Source organism: Ursus arctos, unplaced genomic scaffold (assembly GCF_023065955.2).
Source record: "Ursus arctos isolate Adak ecotype North America unplaced genomic scaffold, UrsArc2.0 scaffold_14, whole genome shotgun sequence".
Taxonomy (NCBI): Eukaryota; Metazoa; Chordata; class Mammalia; order Carnivora; family Ursidae; genus Ursus; species Ursus arctos.
This window is the reverse complement of record NW_026622808.1, coordinates 28,001,080-28,018,943: the sequence shown is the minus strand read 5'-3', so window position 1 is coordinate 28,018,943 and position 17,864 is coordinate 28,001,080. Positions and strand designations below refer to the sequence as shown.

General features: G+C 54.2%; 1 protein-coding gene across 1 annotated transcript; it reads left to right on the top strand.

The window, feature by feature from the left end:
- IL12RB1 (interleukin 12 receptor subunit beta 1) lies at window positions 1-17,480 on the top strand. The gene is given in 17 exon segments (XM_026500508.3): window positions 1-102; window positions 1,197-1,259; window positions 2,008-2,122; window positions 2,619-2,788; window positions 4,008-4,150; window positions 6,791-6,824; window positions 7,240-7,365; window positions 8,411-8,493; window positions 9,363-9,606; window positions 11,493-11,660; window positions 12,368-12,505; window positions 12,883-13,038; window positions 14,898-15,032; window positions 15,905-16,010; window positions 16,328-16,409; window positions 17,210-17,395; window positions 17,397-17,480. Coding segments are annotated over 17 exon segments (2,094 nt in total). The 5' UTR covers window positions 1-41.
- The last annotated feature ends 384 nt before the right edge of the window (window positions 17,481-17,864 follow it).

Below are 17,864 nucleotides of genomic sequence, written 5' to 3'. Positions count from 1 at the left end.
GCAGAAGTTCATCCGGGGCTGTAGGCCTCTGCGTGGGCTCCATGGGGCAGGTGTGGGCCAGGCTGGTCCCCCTCCTTCTGCTCCTGCTCCCAGGGCGAGGTGGTGAGTGCCCCACCCTGACACCACGGCTCTTCTTGCTGGGGGGCATGTGTGTGCGGGGCTGTGGACCTGGGTTCTGGGGTAGGTTCTGTGTCTCTGTGCCTCAGGCTGTCCCTCTGTCAAATGGGAGACTGGCTTCTGGGGTCAAACTTGGGCATCTCTGCTCTGGTCTTGGCTTTGTCTTCTTTAGAATGGGCCAAATCTCTGAATCTTTCCCACTCCCGGAGTTCTGCGAGAAATGCTAAGAAAAGGATGAGGAGGGGCACCTGGGTGGCTCAGTTGGTTGAGCGTCTGCCTTCGGCTCAAGTTATGATTCCAGGGTCCTGGGATCGAGCCCCACATCAAGTCTCTCTGCTCGTTGGGGAGCCTGCTTCTCCCTCTCCCTCCGCCTGCCGCTCTGCCTGCTTGTGCTCTCTCTTTCTCTGTCAAATAAATAAATAAATCTTTAAAAAAAAGAAAAAGAAAAGGATAAGGACAAGTATGTGTATAATTGATATACATGATAATTGATTATGTTTATAGTCTATCTTACACTATTATATTAAATAATTGCACATACTCTCTCTCCATCTTGTGGAATCAGATGGGAAGGAGCCCAGACCCCAGCAGATGACTGGGTTTGAACTCTCATTCCAGCTCTGCTGTTGCTGCTGTGTGACCTCAAGTCACTACTTTGTCTCTCTGTGCCTCAGTTTCCCTCGCTGTAAACTGAGGATCAGCAAGGTTTCAGGGCCTTCAGAGGTCAGGCAGGGCTGGAGACCAGAGACAGGGAGGAGGATGGGGAGCCTAGCCTGCTTGGAAGAGCAGCCCAAGAGGTTGATGAGTGAATGAATGAGCGGGTGGAGGGTTGGGTTGATGGGTGGATGGATGGAAGGGTGGATGGATGGATGGATAGCAGGACAGATGAATGCATGCACGCAGGATGGGTGGATGGGTGGAAGACTGCAGGTGTGAATGGATGGGAGGACGGGTGGGTGGGTCCATAGATGGGAGAGCGGATGGGTGGATGGATGGTCCCTTGGCCAGCCCCCAGCCTGAACCCCTCCCCCATGCAGTGAAAGACTGGGAATGTCATTATCTCCTCATTGTCTTTGCAGCTGAAGCCTGCAGTACCGGTCAGTGCTGTTTTCAGGACCTGCCATATCCGGATGCAGACTCAGGTCTGGGACAGCTCTCCATTGTGGGGAGAGGTCATGCTGGGTTCTGACTGATCCTTCCCCAGCAGCTCCTCCCTTAGCTCCCTCCCACCCACCCGAGATACTACCCCACCATCCGCCTACTGTCAGACAGCCTACTATCCTGTCCTCACCAAGCTCGGGTGTCCTGGGGTACCCCACCAAGGGTCTGCCACCGAGCAGGCATTTCATCCATTCTTTTGTGCAAAAACTATTTACCGAGCGCCTACTGTGTGCAGACACAGTTCTAGGCATGAAAGAATCGGCTGCAAGCCCATCTGACTTCCTGGGGTCACAGCCTAGTGTGGGAGGGGCACAGAGAGCATTCCACTATGTGCTATGAGAAGCCAGAGGAAGGTGGGGGTTGGAGGAGGGGGCTGCTTCAGGTGGGCTGGTGGTCAAGGAGGTGACACTGAAGGAGAAACTAGAATGTCAAGATCTGGGGGAAAAGCACTCCAGGCAAATGGCACAGCATGTGCAAAGGCCCTGAGGTGGGAGCGAGCCTGGTGTGTCTGAGGATTGGTGAAAAGGCTGGTGTGGCTGGAGCAGGGTGAGCAGGGGAGAAGACAGGAGACAGGAGCAGAGGGCACAGGGAGGGTGCTGGGAGTGGGCTGAGGCTGAGGTTGACACGGGATTACTTAAATGTCACAAAGAGTCATCCTGAGCACGCATCAGCAAGGAGGGCCCCCTCCCCACTTTGGGTCCATTCTCAAACCCCTGGGATCTCCTCCAGGCTCGGCTTCAGGCCCCAGGGACCTGAACTGCTACCGGATAGTCAGCGCTGGTTATGAATGCTCCTGGCAGTATGAGGGCCCCACGGCTGGGGTCAGCCACTTCCTGAGGTGCTGGTGAGGACCCTGCCCCCGTCCCCAAACCCTCACACATCATCCCACACTTGCTCCTACCCCCATGCCCCTGCTCTCAGAGGTGTGATCTCAGCAGGGTCCTTGCTCTTCCTGGTGGCTCAGTGTCTCATGTGAGAAGCGGAGGAGGGGACTCTTTGGCGGGGAGGGCGGTGGTCAGTGTAAGTGGGCATCGAGATTGGGTGGCGATTAGGGCCCCTTTAGTCCTTCCTTCCTCTTCACCCGCTCACTCCTTTGTCCATCCTTCTACCCATTCATTCGTTTCTTCCTTCTGCCTGTGGCAGCCCATCTTGCAAGATTCTGGGGTCCCCCAAACCCCTCAGCTGCAGGCTGATCCCCATAGAGTCCCCAGGCTGGTGGGGGGGGGGGGCAAGGGCAGAAGAAAATGCTGGGATGTGACACGCACTATCTGCTGGGGCTTCTGAGCCACCCTGCGGGTCCCTAGGACCCCAAACTCAGCACCAACACTCCCTTCGTGCAGCCTCCGGAATGGGCCCTGCTGCTACTTTGCCGCGGGCTCGGCCACCAGCCTGCAGTTCTCTGACCAGGACGGCGTAGCCGTGCTCCAGACTGTCAGGCTCTGGGTGGAATCTCGAGCCGAGAACCGGACGCACAGGTCGCCTGAGATCGAACTGAGCCTTCATAGCACAGGTCAGCGCCCTGTTCTCCTCCTCCTCCCTGCTGCCCCTTCCTCACCCAGAGAAGCCTCTGGTCCCTGAGCCTGGACCTGCGGGGATTTGGGCCGGGGGCTTGATAATGCCAACGATGTCCACATAGAACACGGTTGTGGGACATGGCAGAGTTTTTCACGATCCCGCCACCAATCCCCAGCTGCTGGATACTTAGCTTGCTTCTGGTATCTCCCCGAAACCGTAAACCTGCTAGGACCTTGTTGGGTCTTTAATATCTGTTTTCACGACACAACCACATGCATTTAACATCTAGTATTTGAGCGGCTACTGTGTGCTAGGCTGAGTCACAGGGGACATGGGCGAGGCCAGCAAAGTGTGCAGCTCTGGGCTGGGATTAGGGTGAGGAGAGGGAGGAACCTGCCTCGGGCACAAAATTATAACGAGGAGCCAAAAAACTCAGTAGTCAGTATAAATAATTCTATAAAGCGATATTTTAAAAAATCAAAATTAATGCCAAAAAAATCCATAATGAACAAAATATCAAATTTTAAGATGAAGACAGGCTCTGATGGTGTTTTTGTATAACCTTGTCTTTCTTGCCTCCCTGGAGTCCTGGCCCTGTCTCTGCTCTCATGGAGCCCAGATTCAAGAGAGAGTGATGAACAGGAATGATTATTACATATGATGAGATCCTACAAGGAGGTCAAGGAGGCTTCCAGCTCAAGCTGAGCCCGGAAAGATAAAAAGGATCCAACAAGAATAAAGTGAAGGGAAGTGTGTTCCAGGCAGAGGGCATAAGGGCACAACAAGTGCAAAGGCCCTGAGGTAGAATCAGGCATGGTATGACCAAGATGCAGAAAGAATGATAGATGTTTCTCTTCAGGCCAGTGTCTAAAAAATTAGTAAGATTACCCTAATAGTCCTCTAAAAAAATAGACCCAATTAATTATCCTCTTGTCAGCAACTCACAAAAGTGCCCATCTCACCATAGTGTTGCTATAAGGAGCGTCAATGTTTTAAAGAGTTAAAACGTCTAAGGATCCTAGGTATGAGTCTTGAATCTTTGATCCATAGAATCCCAGGCTTAGATGGAACCTGTAAGGATTTCCCTGACGCACATCCTGGGGACTCAGTCAGTTACCCTGGGCTGGGGAGGGGGGCAGATTTTCTGAAATTTTCAGGACCAATAACTCACACCTATGCTGGCTCCCCTCCCCAACCCCCACCTCTGCTTCCAGTTAAATACGACCCTCCGCAAGCTGGAGACATCACCGTGTCGGGGTCCGCAGGGAAGGTGCTCTTGAAGTGGGAGACCCCAGCCCGCCAGGATGGCGCCGAGGTACAGTTCCGCTACCGGACACCTGGCAGCCTGTGGAAGTTGGTGAGTTTATTCCCCAGGTCAAGAGACAACACAGGCCTCTCTTTGGGGAACTTCACCCCCAAATCAGTTTCACCATCTCTACATCCATCACCCCTCCTGCCTGGCCTCCACTCTTGCCCTGTATGTAGCCTCTGGAGTCTCTTTGACACTCAGATCTCATCGTGACCTCCTTTGCTCACGCACCCTCCATAGCTCCCTATTACCTTCAGGGGGGCATCCTTTCCTCAGCTGGCCCCAGGTACCCTCACCCTCCTCGTGGTTCCCCTGGTCCCCTCCGAATGGCTATCATTCTCTGCCCATGCCCTGCATTTCCAGACCCTGCCTTTGCCCATGTAGTCTCCCCCATCTTCACGCCTTCTTCTCAATCTGAGCAGATGAGAATCCAGTTGATCTTCAGGGTCCAGCTCAAGGGCCGCCTCTCTAGGAAGCTGCTCTTCCACTCCCTTCTTTCCTTCCTTCCTCCCTTCCTCCCTTCCTCCCTCCCTCCCTCCTTCCCTTCTTTTTTTTTTTTTTTGAGATGTAATTGACATACAACATTATATTGGTTTCAGGTGTACAACATAATTATTTGGCATTTGTATATATTGTGAAATGATCACGATTAGTCTAGTTGCCATCCATCACCACGTGAAGTAGAAACCCTTTGTCTTGTAAGAAGTTTTAAGATCTACTCCCCAGGAACTTGCATGTGCATCATACAGTATTATGAACTACAGTCACCATGCGGTACATGCCATCCCCAGGATTTATTTATCTTGTACCTGAAGTTTGTGCCTTTTGACCCCACCCCCTGCCTCTGGGGACCACCAGTCCGTTCTCCGTGTCTATGATTTCCATTTTGTTTTGCTTTAGATCCTGTGTGTGAACGATCCTGTGGTATTTGTCTTTCTCTGATTTATTTCACTTAGCGTAATGCCCTCGGGGACCGTCCACATTGTCACCCATAGCAGGGTTTCCTTCTTTAACAGCTGAATAATATTCCATTGTATATATATACACACACACCACACGTTCTTTTTCCATTCATCCGCCCACGAGCGGACACTTAGGTTGCTTCCGTATCTTGGCTGCCGTACGTGACGCGGCAGTAAACACGGGAGCAGATATATCTTGAGTTAGTGTCATTTCCTTCAGATAAAAACCCAGAAGTGGAATGGCTAGATCATATTGTAGTCCTTTTTTTTTTTTAAGATTTTATTTATTATCTATGTGACAGAGAGAGAGAGCACAAGCAGGGGCAGCGGCTGGCAGAGGGAGAGGGAGAAGCGGGCTCCTGATGCGGGGCTCGATCCCAGGACCATGGGATCATGAAGGCAGATCCTTAACCGACTGAGCCACCCAGGCGCCCCCGTCTTGTATCTTCTTGATGATAGTCGTTCTAACTGAGGCGCTATCTCGTTGTGGTTTTGATTTGCACTCCCGTGGTGATTCGTGATGTTGAACACGGTTCACCCACCTGTTGGCCATCTGTGTGTCTTCTGCCAATCTTCATTCATTCTGCAGCTACTTTCTGCTGCCCCCTCTGTTGCCCCCACACAGAGCAGGTGGGGCCTGCAAGAAACCTCAGCCCTCGCTTAGGCCCCGAGAAGCCCCTAGATGGGGAGAGACAGGGACCTCCAGCCTCTGAATTGTGGCATCTCCTCCTCCCTCAGACTGGGAGCATCTTGAAAGCCAGGGAGCCATCCCAGCGTCAGCCCCATCTTCCTTCCAGTGTTGGGCCCCCCTGAGCCTCAGTGACCCCATCAGCTGAATGGGATCAGTCAGAGGCAGGTGATATGGGACCCCTGCTGGGGAGGGGCATCTCTCTCTGTTTTATTTCCAGCCCCCTAAGCACACTCTACAGCAGACCCTCACCACCCCCCCTTTGCAGAGGACAGAACTGAAGTTCAGGGTGTTGGGGAACCTCTCCCCATCACCCAGGGCGTGTGGGGCCGGCTGGGTCCTAAACCTGACTCTCCTCACCCCCACGCCACTGACATACAGGTTTTCCCTCCAAAAGAATGTTTGTAGGAAAGGACAGAATAATAATTTTGCCTCCTAAAATCTTTGAAGCAAACTTTTACTTTGGGAATAATCTTAGATTTTCAGAAAAGTTACAAGGAAGTAGCCGGCTCCCCTAGAAACGCCCCCCAGCTTCCCCACATGCGGACGTCTTACATTCTTGAGTGCGTCTGTTCTAACTGAGATGAGCGTTGGCACGTTGCTAGGCACGAAACTGCAGAGGTTATTCAGATATCACCCATTTTTCCATGGCTGTCTTTTTTTTTTTTTTTTTTTTTGAAACAAATGTCCCCTTTCTGTTTCTGGATCTAATCCAAGCTTCCACATTGCCCTTAGAATAATTGTTTAAAATGGTAAAAGGAGTGCCTGGGTGGCTCAGTCGTTAAGTGTCTGCCTTCGGCTCAGGACGTGATCCTGGCGTTATGGGATCGAGCCCCACATCAGGCTCCTCCGCTAGGAGCCTGCTTCTTCCTCTCCCACCCCCCCTGCTTGTGTTCCCTCTCTTGCTGGCTGTCTCTCTCCCTGTCAAATAAATAAATAAAATCTTTTTAAAAAATAAAATAAAATGGTAAAAGAGCGAATATTTTTTTCAACGCCAGAAGGTAAAACTATGTATACATATATATGATCTGGTCCTAGGGCGACTGCAGACATCGAGAGGACCCTGGCTTCGGTGAGAATAATAGTACCAACAACAGCTGCAGCATGCTAGCATTCATTGAGCGCCCACTGTGTGCCAGGCCCAGAGCTAAATTCTTTGTATGCTTGCTCGCCCACTCTGTAGTGCAGTATTGGATTATTCCCATTTCGCAGGTGAGGAAACAGCCTTGGGGGTGAGAAGCCATTGATCAGGGTCACATCCCAATGGGTGGCCTTACCTCGACTCCGACCTAGGGCAGGGGTAAGCGTGGGAAATCTTGAGGCCCCCAAGAGAACAGGGCCTGGCCTATTCCCACTGTGGCCCCAGGGCCCACCACACAGTTGGCACTCAATAAGTGTATGATGCCTAAATGATGAGTGCCACGCCCCAGGCACCCCCAGGTGTGGGACAGCCCTTCAGCTTGATGTTTGGCCTATTTCCCCGCCAGAGGCCTGCCTCTGCCCCTGGCAGATGGACGCAGCCCAGGAATTCCAGCTACGCCGGAGGCGACTCCGGCAGGAAGCCCCAGGAAACCCCTGGAGCAACTGGAGCAGCCCCGTGTGTATCCCCCCTGGTGAGAGCACTCAGAGCCAGAAGAACCAGGGCAGGCATTAGAAATACAGCAGTGGGTATTAGAAATAAGGTGGCCGGGGTTAAAAAGAAGGCGGCGGGAGAAATGAGTGGAAATTAGTAAAAGGTGGCAGTGACAGGGCGCCTGCGTGGCTCAGTCGGTGAGGTGTCTGCCTTCGGCTCAAGTCATGATCTCAGGGATCGAGTCCCTCCTGGGGCTCCCTGCTCAGTGCAGAGCCTGCGTCTCCCTCTGCCTGCCGCTCCCCCTGCTTGTGTGCTCGCTCTCGCTCTCTGACAAATAAATAAATAAAATCTTAAAAAAACAACAACAATAAAGCCACACAGGGAGCTGATAGGGGGAAATGGCTGTGTCATGAAGACGTAGTTTCCCAAAAGACACAGGAAGCTGGAGTTTGGGCCGCTCCGGAGTGGAGATGTGGCCCAAGAGGGAAGGAAGGACGAGGTGACTCAACATTTGCCCCTGGCCTTGTGACCCGGGGTCTCCTCCTGCCCCCGGTGCGTTATCTGCTGGGAAACAATTCCAGGAGTGATTATCAGACTTTAAAACAAACGTTGTAGTGGAAAGGGCATGATATAAAATGTACCATCTTAAGTATTTTAAAGCGCAGGGTTGTCTTGTTTTTGTTTTTGAACACCTTATTTATTTATTTATTTATTTAAGAGAGAGAGAGCATGTGTGCACACAGGGGGAGGGGCAGAAGGAGAGGGAGAGAGAGAATCTCAAGCAGACTCCCCATCAAGCCCGGAGCCCGATCCCATGACCCCAAGACCGTGACCTGAGCTGAAACCAAGAGTCCAATGCCTAACCGACTGAGCCCCCCGGGGGCCTCTAAAGTACACAGTTTTACGGCGTTTATTGTCATAGACTAGATCTCCATGTTTCCGATTTTGAAAACTATTTAACAACCCATAGGAATCCCGTGTTTCAAGGGAGGGACGGAAAAGGTGCCGGGTCCTTGGGCAGGGTCTGCGGGAGGTGGTGAGCAAGGGACCACCCCCAGCGTCACTGTCTTGCCGTCCCATTGCAGAACATTCTCCACAGTCCACCTTGACGTTCTCAGTGGAGGCGCTCCGGCCAGATGGGAAGAGGCAGGTGACCCTGCACGGGCAGGTAATGGGTCGTAGCAGGGCTGGGGTGGCCTGGGTTGTGGAGAAGGAGACAAGAGGCTGGAGTCGGGGTGTGCAAATGGGATACAGTGAGGGAAGAGGCACGGAGGTGGCAAGGACTCCAAGGACTGTGGGTTTAACTCTCCAGGTCATGGGGAGCAATGGAGGGTGTGTGAGCAGAGGAGGGACATGATTGGGTTCAGGTGTTCACAGACTTCCCCTGCTTGCCATGGGGGGAACAGATTGTGAGAGACTAGGATGGAAGCAGGCAGGCCAGGGTCGACCATGTTGGTCTGGGTGGGAGATAATTTCTTTGAAGTCCCCCAAGCAACCCATTAAGAGCAGTCTAATTAACCCCCATTTTACAGGGAAGGAAACTGAAGCACAGAGGGAAAATCTCTTGCCCAAGTCAGGGGCAAAACCACCAAATGCTTCACCCACTGGCTTTACTGTAACGAACTTGGCCGGGGCCCTAATGGGCTGGCACGGTAAAGCGGCAGTAAAGCTTCGCTTCCTGCCTTTCCTCTCATTTGAATTCCCTTTCTTAGGAAAAGTTTCCAGGCTTGAGGTAACTGGGTCCAGAGACGGAAAAAACATTTTTTTTTCCTGACTCTCAGTGGGTTTTGCCAAATTATTCCCCCCCTCAAACCAACACACACTGGCCATGAATGCCTATTTCCCAGCAACCTCGCCAGCACCGAGGGTTTTTTTGTTTTGTTTTGTTTTGTTTGTTTATTTTTAAAAAAACTTTTGGCTCATGTCACAGACTGTGGTCAATGGATGAGTCCATTCAGGGGCTGCAGCCTGATGTTGGCCCATGGGGATGATGATCATGTTCAGGTCTCCACAAACCATCTCTCACATTCACGACAGCTGCCCCGGCTCGAGCTTCCAGAAGGCTGCCTCGGGTCCAACTCTGGCGGGGAGGTGACCTACCGCGCCCGCCTGCACATGCTATCCTGCACATGTAAGACCAAGTCCACCGCGACCTTTCAGCTGAGGAAACCGCTCGACCTCTCTGGCGCAGCCTATGACCTGGCCATCATCTCCCGGAACCGCTTCGGCCACGGCCCCAGCCAGACGTGGCACATTCCTGCCCAAACCCACACCCACACAGGTGCCTCTGGCCGGGGAGGGCTGCGGGAGGGCCGCTCAGAGCTGAGCACCTGCTCTGAGCCTCCGCCAGACTAGGGTGAGGCAGGTGAAGCACCAAAATCGAGCAGGTGTCTAATTTAGAAATGTGTCAAAATCACTAATTAAGGTACATGTTGTTAGAATGCCATATTTTAAAAAACTCTAGCTGGCAAACTACAGCCCAGGCCAACCACCTGTCTTTGTAAATAAACTTTTCTGGGACAAGGGCAGGGATCAGGGTGTGGTGAGTGAGGCAGGATGGTGCAAGTACACGATTGAGCCTATCTTCATTTAAAATCTTGATCTTTGTTCGTTATGTGTATGTAGAGACATGATTAAAGATGTACATATATTTATCCAAATGAGGAAAAAAATCAAGATTTATATTTATGTATACATGCACGTGAATACATCTACGTATGTTATTGATGTGAAATTCACATGGCAGCATTAACCACTTTCGTAGGTGGCGTTTCGGACACTCACAACGATGGGCAACCATCACCTCCATCTAGTTCCAGAACATTTCTGTCATCCCTAAAAGGAGACCCCATGCCCATCAGCAGTCACCACCACCACCCCCGTCCCTTATCCCCAGGTCCTGGCACCCACTACTCTGCTTTCTGTCTCTATGGATTTGGCCGTCCTGGACATTCCATATACATGGGATCACACACCATGTGGCCTCTTGTGCCCGGCTTCTCTCACCCAGAGTCACGTGTTTGAGGTTCCCCCACGCCATAGCGTATGTCAGGGCTTCACTTCCTTTTCGTGGCTGAGTCATATTCCACTGTGTGGATGGACCACATGGTATTTATCTGTTTATCCGTTAATGAACATTTGGGCTGTTTCCACATTTGGTGATTACCAAGAGTGCTCATGGCATATTTTTGCATTCATTTTTGGATTCTTAAAAAATATTGCTTCGAAACGGTGTGTATCTTGATGACTGAGTTCTCTGGAGCCTCCAGTTTAGTGCCTGTTGTGTGCCTCACTCAGCTCACCCTGGTACTGGGCCCACCGTCCTGTGAGGACAGGGCTGGTACAGTGATGTCCATTTCAGAGATGAGACAGCTGAGGTTCAGTGAGGTGAAGCCACCTGCCACGGTAGCACAGCTGCGAGTCTGTCAGCTCACGATCTGGTTTGGGTCACTGTGTGCCCGTGGGCCAGTGGCTCTCCCTCTCTGAGCCTCAGTTTCTGTATTATTGGGGTGATCACGGTGCCACTTTGTCACAGAGTGGCACCCGTGAGGCGCTCAGCACCTGTCTGTCGCACAGAGTTGACGCTCGATAAATGGTAGCTGTTGTCCCCGGAATTGGAAGCAGTGCCCGCCTCCCCGAGGTTGTTGCCCAATGCCCGTGCTGGGGGAGCAGGAGAGAGGAGCCCTGGGGACCAAGTGAGTGTGTCCTCAGGCCTCTGAGCTCCTTCTCGGGCAGGGAGGCCCATCCTGCACCACACCCACCTGCATGGGGGGGAGGCAGGTGGTGGGTGGCCGGGCATCTGCTAGAGCAGGAGATGCTCCCCAGGCTGGTGGGGGTGCTGGGGGGTGCAGGGTGGGAGGAAGCAGTACAGGCAGTATCGATGGTGGGAGTCTTGGCAGGGACTTCACAGTAAGACCAGGAGGAGACCTAATCATTCAAACCGCCCTTGCTAGCCTACCCCTGCCTCTGTGCCTGGCGCCCAGCCCGGCAGCCCCCAGGACTGAGGAGACAGAGCTGGGTACAGATACTCGCAGCCCTGGGGGGTCAGAATTTGGTGAGAGGTTGGGCTGGGGCTGCAGGAGCCTTGGACTTGGGCGGGGGTCGGGGGTCGGGGGGTTGGGGAGAGTGGAGCTGCTGTTCTGATGTTCCTGTCTCATTTCCTTCCAGAACCAGGGGCTCTGAATATCAGTGTCGGAGCCAACGGGACCACCATGCACTGGCCAGCCCAGGCCAGAGCCAAGGCATATTGCATCGAGTGGCAGTCCCAGAGCCAGCATGGGAACCTTACCAACTGCACCCTGACTATGCCCCAGGATCAGGACCCTACTGGAATGGGTACCGTAACGTCAGTCATGCCTGCCTCTGCCCCTGCCTCCTCCCTTAAAGCCCCTGGTCGGCTCAAAACTCTAGGGGACGTGGGTGTGAGGTGTCTGGGGCCCAGAGAGGTTTTGCTACTTGCCCGAGGTCACACAGAGGTGGGAACGGGCTGAGACTTGGACCCTCCCACCCACGGGGGTCTGAAGCCTCCTGCCAGGATCCTGAGATGTTAGGGCTTATAGCCCCGGGGAGATTACACCCCAATAAGTAATGAGTCTCACATCCCAGGGTGTTTGTTAAACAGTCACCTGTGCCAGAGAAGGTGGCAGCTTACAAGATGCTGGTGGTGAATTAATGAGGCCTCTGGAGAGAAAGGGGGAGCCTTCCAGCCCCGGCAGCCTCTTACCCTCCCACTTCCTACCCTGGGCCTGGCCAGGGCCCCCAGCAACCTCAGGCTCAGCCTGGCCCTTGAGGGGTTCCTAGGCTGGGGAGACAGAGCTGTATCCAGACGCACCTGGCCCCGTAGAGTCCGGACCGGGCTGCAGGTGGGGGATGGGCTGGGGGGGAAGAAGGAAGGGCTCCCGGAAGTGGGGGCAGTGGGGCAAGGGTTCTGAAGCATGAGCAGGAGTGCTCTAGGGGTTCCCGGCACGCGGCACAGCCAGTGCAAAGAGGCGGAGGCGACGATACAACCTATTTACCAGCCTGGGCTTTGCCAACTCTTCTAGCAACCCACAGCTGGAGCAGAGAATCTGGGGCAATGGAGCAGAAGGTGTGTTACCACATCACGATCTTTGCCTCTCCACGCCCAGAGAAGCCCACTTTGTGGTCCACGATCTTGTCCACCTACCACTTTGGGGGCAATGGTGAGTAGCCTACACCTGCAGGGTGGTCTCTCCGGGGGGCTTGGTGGTGGCGGTGTCAGGAGGAGGGAACGAACACTTAGAGGCACTCACTCCGGGTCAGGCCTTGGCCAGAAGGCAGACCTGCAGAAGTCTCAGGGGATCCCAAAGATTCCTCCCTCCCCCGTGCTGAGTGGTATTGCCCCATTTTATAGATAAGAAAAGGGAGTCTCAGAGAGGGGCAGCGATGCGGCCCGAGTAGTGGAGCTGGGATTCGAACCCAGGGCCGCCTGACTCTGTTGCCAAGGTTCCATGGGTCTCTGGACAGCGCCAGGCTGGGCAGGCAGGGAATGTTCAGCCGGGGCTCTTGGCATTGACCATGGCGACGGTGCTACTTGCAGCCTCGGGGGCCGGAAGCCCACAGCACGTGTTGGTGAAGAAGCTTGGCCAGGACTCCGTGTCTGTGGACTGGACGCCATCCGCGCTGAGCGCCTGCCCCGGGGTCCTGAAGGAGTACGTCGTGCGCTGCCGGGATGAGGAGGGCAACGTCGTGTCCGGTACGTGAGGCAGCGCGGGCCCGGCCGGGGGAAGAAGGGGCCTGGGTTGGACGTCTGCCTTGCTAGGGGACCCTGAGCACCTCACTGGCTCTCTCCTGGCCTTGGTTTTCCCATCCCTAAAACAAGAGTGGTTCGACTCAAAGAGGCCGGACTGCCCTTTCCAGACCCCCAAGACGGCCCGGCGGGCAGCAGCTCGCAATGGGCTCCGTGTATGGATGGCAACTCGACTCCCATGGAGCAGGATGACGGTGGCCATTTCACAGATGGGGAAACTGAGGCCTGGAGAGGGACTCCTGCCCAAGGGTTAAGCAAGCCTGGATTGGGGCTCAGTTAGGTGCCCCTTCCCGCCCCTTGGGAGGGAAAGAAAGCAGAATACACAGGGCAAGTCTCACCAGCGCTGGAGTTTCCTGCCATTTCACACACCGGGGGGCCCCCCTTCCATGCCGGGAACACAGTCTTTCAGATCTGGCCTCACCCACCCACCTCCTGCAGCAGCAGGCCAGGCTAGCAAGACCTGCCTCTTCGTGTCTCCGCCTTCTCACCAAGCACCCATCAAGGCAGGAATCCCGGGGAAGGATGCTGGGGGGACGCTCTGGCATCAGAGACACAGAAATCCTGCCATCCGCTTGACCGCCCATCGTTTAGAGGGGATAAAGGAGGCCAAGTGGGGTTCAGTGACTTATTCAGCTTGCGACAGCTGGAAGCAGCCTCTTTACCGATTTGCCAAAAGTCTGAATGCTGATGATGAATGCGCCAATGACCATGTGCCAAACTGCCCAATTCCCCCTCCCCGCCTCCAGTTTCTTTTGAAGAATATTCCTCTTGAATATATGTATATACAAAGAATATAGACTTAGGGTTCTAGGAATTGTTTTCTTCTTGATAACAGCCAACAGCTGTATTCTCATTTTAAGGATTTTTATGGAGAGCTTTATTTGTTAAAGCCATCCAGTTCCATAGCACGTGCTGAGGTCCTACTATGTGCTGAGGTTCTAGGGACGCCGAGGGAGCATCATGGACAAAGTTAATGCTGATCTTGAGCCTAAAGACGGGAGGGAGGAGAGAGAGGAAACCATGGGGGATATCTGGGGAAAGGGTGAGCAAGGTAGGGGAGGCGGGGCTGCCAGTGCAAAGGCCCTGAGGTGCGAGTGAACCTGCTGTTTTTAGGGAGCTTGGAGGATGGGGCTGGGTGGGGGAGTGAGCAAAGAGCCAGCAGAGGTCAGAATTTTTTTTTTTTTAAGATTTTACTTATTTATTTGACAGAGAGAGAGAGACAGCCAGCTAGAGAGGGAACACAAGCAGGGGGAGTGGGAGAGGAAGAAGCAGGCTCCTAGCAGAGGAGCCTGATGTGGGGCTCAATCCCAGAACCCCGGGATCACGCCCTGAGCCTAAGGCAGACGCTTAGCAACTGTGCCACCCAGGTGCCCCAAAGGTCAGAATTTGAGAAAAATGGCATCATTCACTAAATATTTTGGGGAAGAATATTCCTCCAAATAAACGGAGGTGAATGGATGCATTCAGTGTTCGGCAGGGGTGCCTGGCTGGCGTAGTTGGTTAAGCATCTGACCCTTGGTTTTGGCTCAGGTCGTGATCCCAGGGTCATGAAATCAAGCCCGGCATCAGGGCCCACGCTCAGCTCAGAATCTGCTTGAAATTCTCTCTCCTTCTGCCCATCCCACTCATGCTTGCTCTCTCTCTCTAAAACAAATAAATCTTAAAAAAAAAAAAAGTTTTCAGCAAAATGTTCTCGAGTCCCCACTACCACTCCCAGGGTGTGGCCGCCCAGCCAGGACCTGGGCATCCCACCCCTGAGTCTGGCCTCCCGAGCCCGGGGACCCATGGCTGCCTCCCTCCTACAGAGCTGCCCGTGAAGCCCACGGAGACTCAGGTCACGCTTGGTGGCCTTCGGGCTGGCACAGCCTACATCGTGCAGGTTCGAGCAGACACGGCGACGCTGCGGGGCGCCTGGAGCCAGCCCCAGCAGTTCAGCACCGGTGAGTAGGGGGGCGGGGCCTAGTCCGTACCCAGCATGCACTGCCCCATCCCACGCAAGCAAGCAGCCCCACCCTGGCCCTGCTCCCCATGTATCACCCTCAGGAGAACGTCCCAGCCCACTCTACTCTCTCCTCCTCGCGCAGTTTCCCCTCACGGACCTTCTTTCACACTCCCATTGCCGTGCCCATGCAGGCCCCTCTGCCCGGAATGTTTGTTCTCCCCGCTAACTTCCATTCACCCTTAAAACTCAGCTCAAAAGCTTCCTTTTCCAGGAAGCCTTCCATGCTTTCCCCTTGGTGCCCCCCTCCCCCCCAGCTGTGATAATCTTTCTTTCCTGGCCTGACACCTTGGGAGTGGGTGAGGGTGTCTGGTGTCCAGGCTCTGCCTCCCCCAGCCTGGGGCCTCCAGGGGAGGGGCAGGGGAGCTGGGGGCCATTTATTGAATGACTGAATATGAATGAATGAGTGCCTCTCTTATCACAAAGATAAGGAGGTGGGGTGTGTGGCCGGAGGAGATTTGGAAACCAAATGATCCCTGTTCCTGCCAAGGTCCCTGCCTGTTGCCCTTACAGTGCAGTCTGGTCTCAAGAGAACCAGTGAGTCAGGCTTGGCGTGGGGTGGCAGGTGTGGAGCAACCACGTGGGCACGACCTGTGGGCATGTCCTGAGCCCTGTGTGCCAGGCCTTTATCCCGCAGACACGGGGCACGTGGGCTCCATGGTCTCCTGCTTCAGACATGAGGAACCAGGCACAGAGGGACCCACGACATGCCACGGTCAGCAGCGAGTTGATGGAGGGTCCAGCCCTCCCAATTCCCTTCGCGGTACGAGGCAGGAGGTGCCTCTCCCCCAAACCATCCTCTCCCACTCCCAGAAGTCCAGGTTTCCCGGTTGTTCGATTTGTCCATACTCCTTGCGTCTCTGGGGAGCTTCGCCAGCATCCTTCTCCTGGGTGTCCTTGGGTACCTCGGCCTGAACAGGTAACTTGCCCCATCTCCCCCAAGATAATCCGTAATAGCAGTAGCGATCATGGTAACTGCTCACACCAAGTCGGTCTTTGTACCCAGTTTGCAGATGAGGAAACTGAGGCCCAGAGAGTCAGGCCCAAGGTATCCAGCAGTGGGGGCAGAGCTGGGATTTGAACCCAGGTCTGTCAGACTCCCGCACGCCCCCAACTCCAATCCACATCCATTCTCCCTTTATAACCTAGTGGAGCTGAAAGAGTAGGTCAGAACGATTAAACAGTAAGAAGAGGTAGAAAACACTGCTCCTCTGACCAGCTTCCTTCTCTCCCCAGGGCTGCACGGCACCTGTGTCCGCCCCTGCCCACACCCTGTGCCAGCACTGTGGTCGAGTTCCCTAGCAGCCAGGGGAAGCAGGTAAGGGCTCCTTTTCTAATTTAAAGTCCTATTTATTGGGTCTATACTCTGGGCCAGGGCTCTACAGAGTAATACCCATGCATTAACTCATTTTATTCTCCCCTAACCACTGACATAGGCGCTCCAAAAACCTGTCCTATTGCACAGATAGACAAGCAGAGGCCCAGAGAGGAACCTCCTGTGGGTCATTTCCTAGCGGCAGAAACAACTCAAAGTAGCTTCAACAAAAAGGGAACCTGATGGGGTTGGGGGGGAGGGGGAGTTCCCCAGATGGTGGCCTTCAGGCATGGCTAGGTCTAGGAATCCAGACTGGGCATCCATTTGTCTGGACTGCTGTTCTGCCTTCAGCCTTCCCTCCTGCTCAGACTCAGCTTTTCCCCAGCGGAAGAAGGGTGTCCATTTCCCCCATTCACTTTAGCAAGTCTCAAGGCCATCACCTGTAGGCCTAGCACAGGTCACATGCTCATACCTGAGCCTCTTGCTGGAATCAGGGGCTAGAGTGCTCTGATTGGCTGGGCCAGGTCCCAGGTCCATCACTCAAATTGGGGTGGGGCCAGTGCCCAACCACATCAACGGTGAGAAGAGGAGGAATAATTTCCCAAAGAGAAATGGTGTGTGGGTGGGGGGAGGGGGGCTTCCTAAAAGGGGCTGAATGGGGGTCATTGAGGCAGAGCTAATTCTCATATTAGTCTCAGGATTTTAGGGAATTAAGCCAGCAGGAATCTGATCTGCCCTCTACGTGGGTAGGGGATGGAAAATAGGGCCCTGCCCATAACCTTGGCCCCACCCTTTCTATCTAGGCTTGGCAATGGACAAGCCCGGCAGACTTCCCGGAGGAGGTGTCCCCGAAAGAGGCCTTGGTGGTGAACATGTCCTGGGAAAAAGGTGAGGGAACTGACCTGGACACACCTGTGCATCTCAGGAAGACACAGCTACTTCGGGGTGCTCCTGAGCTGGCCTTGGATGCAGAGCTACCCTTGGAGGACAGGAGACAGGTGCAAGGCCACCCTGAGGCTCGGGCTCTGGGGCTGGGCAGGCAGGATGGTCTGGAGGGCAACCCTGCCCAGGTGACTGGACTCTTGCTGCCCTTGGGGGACCTAATACAGACCCCCATATGCAGTGGCCCTTTGCAAATGGGCCTGGAGGCCTAAGGAAGAGAGAGGGGAGAGTTGGCCTCGTCCTTCAGGCAGGAAGAAGGAAGGCGGCTGGTTATTAAGCAAACATTTCATACCCAGCCGGTTCGTCTAGACACTCACATGATGTCCTGATTCCCCATAACCACCTCGAGAGGTACATGGCTATTCGATTTTACAGATATGACCACTGAGGCTCAGAGAGAGCAAGTGGCTAGCCTGAAGCCACCCAGCACCGGCAGGAGTCAAACCTGGGCGGAGTGCCGCAGACCCCATTTCGCCCACAGAGGCTCCAAGGCCACGGCCCCTCCCCTCCCCCCAG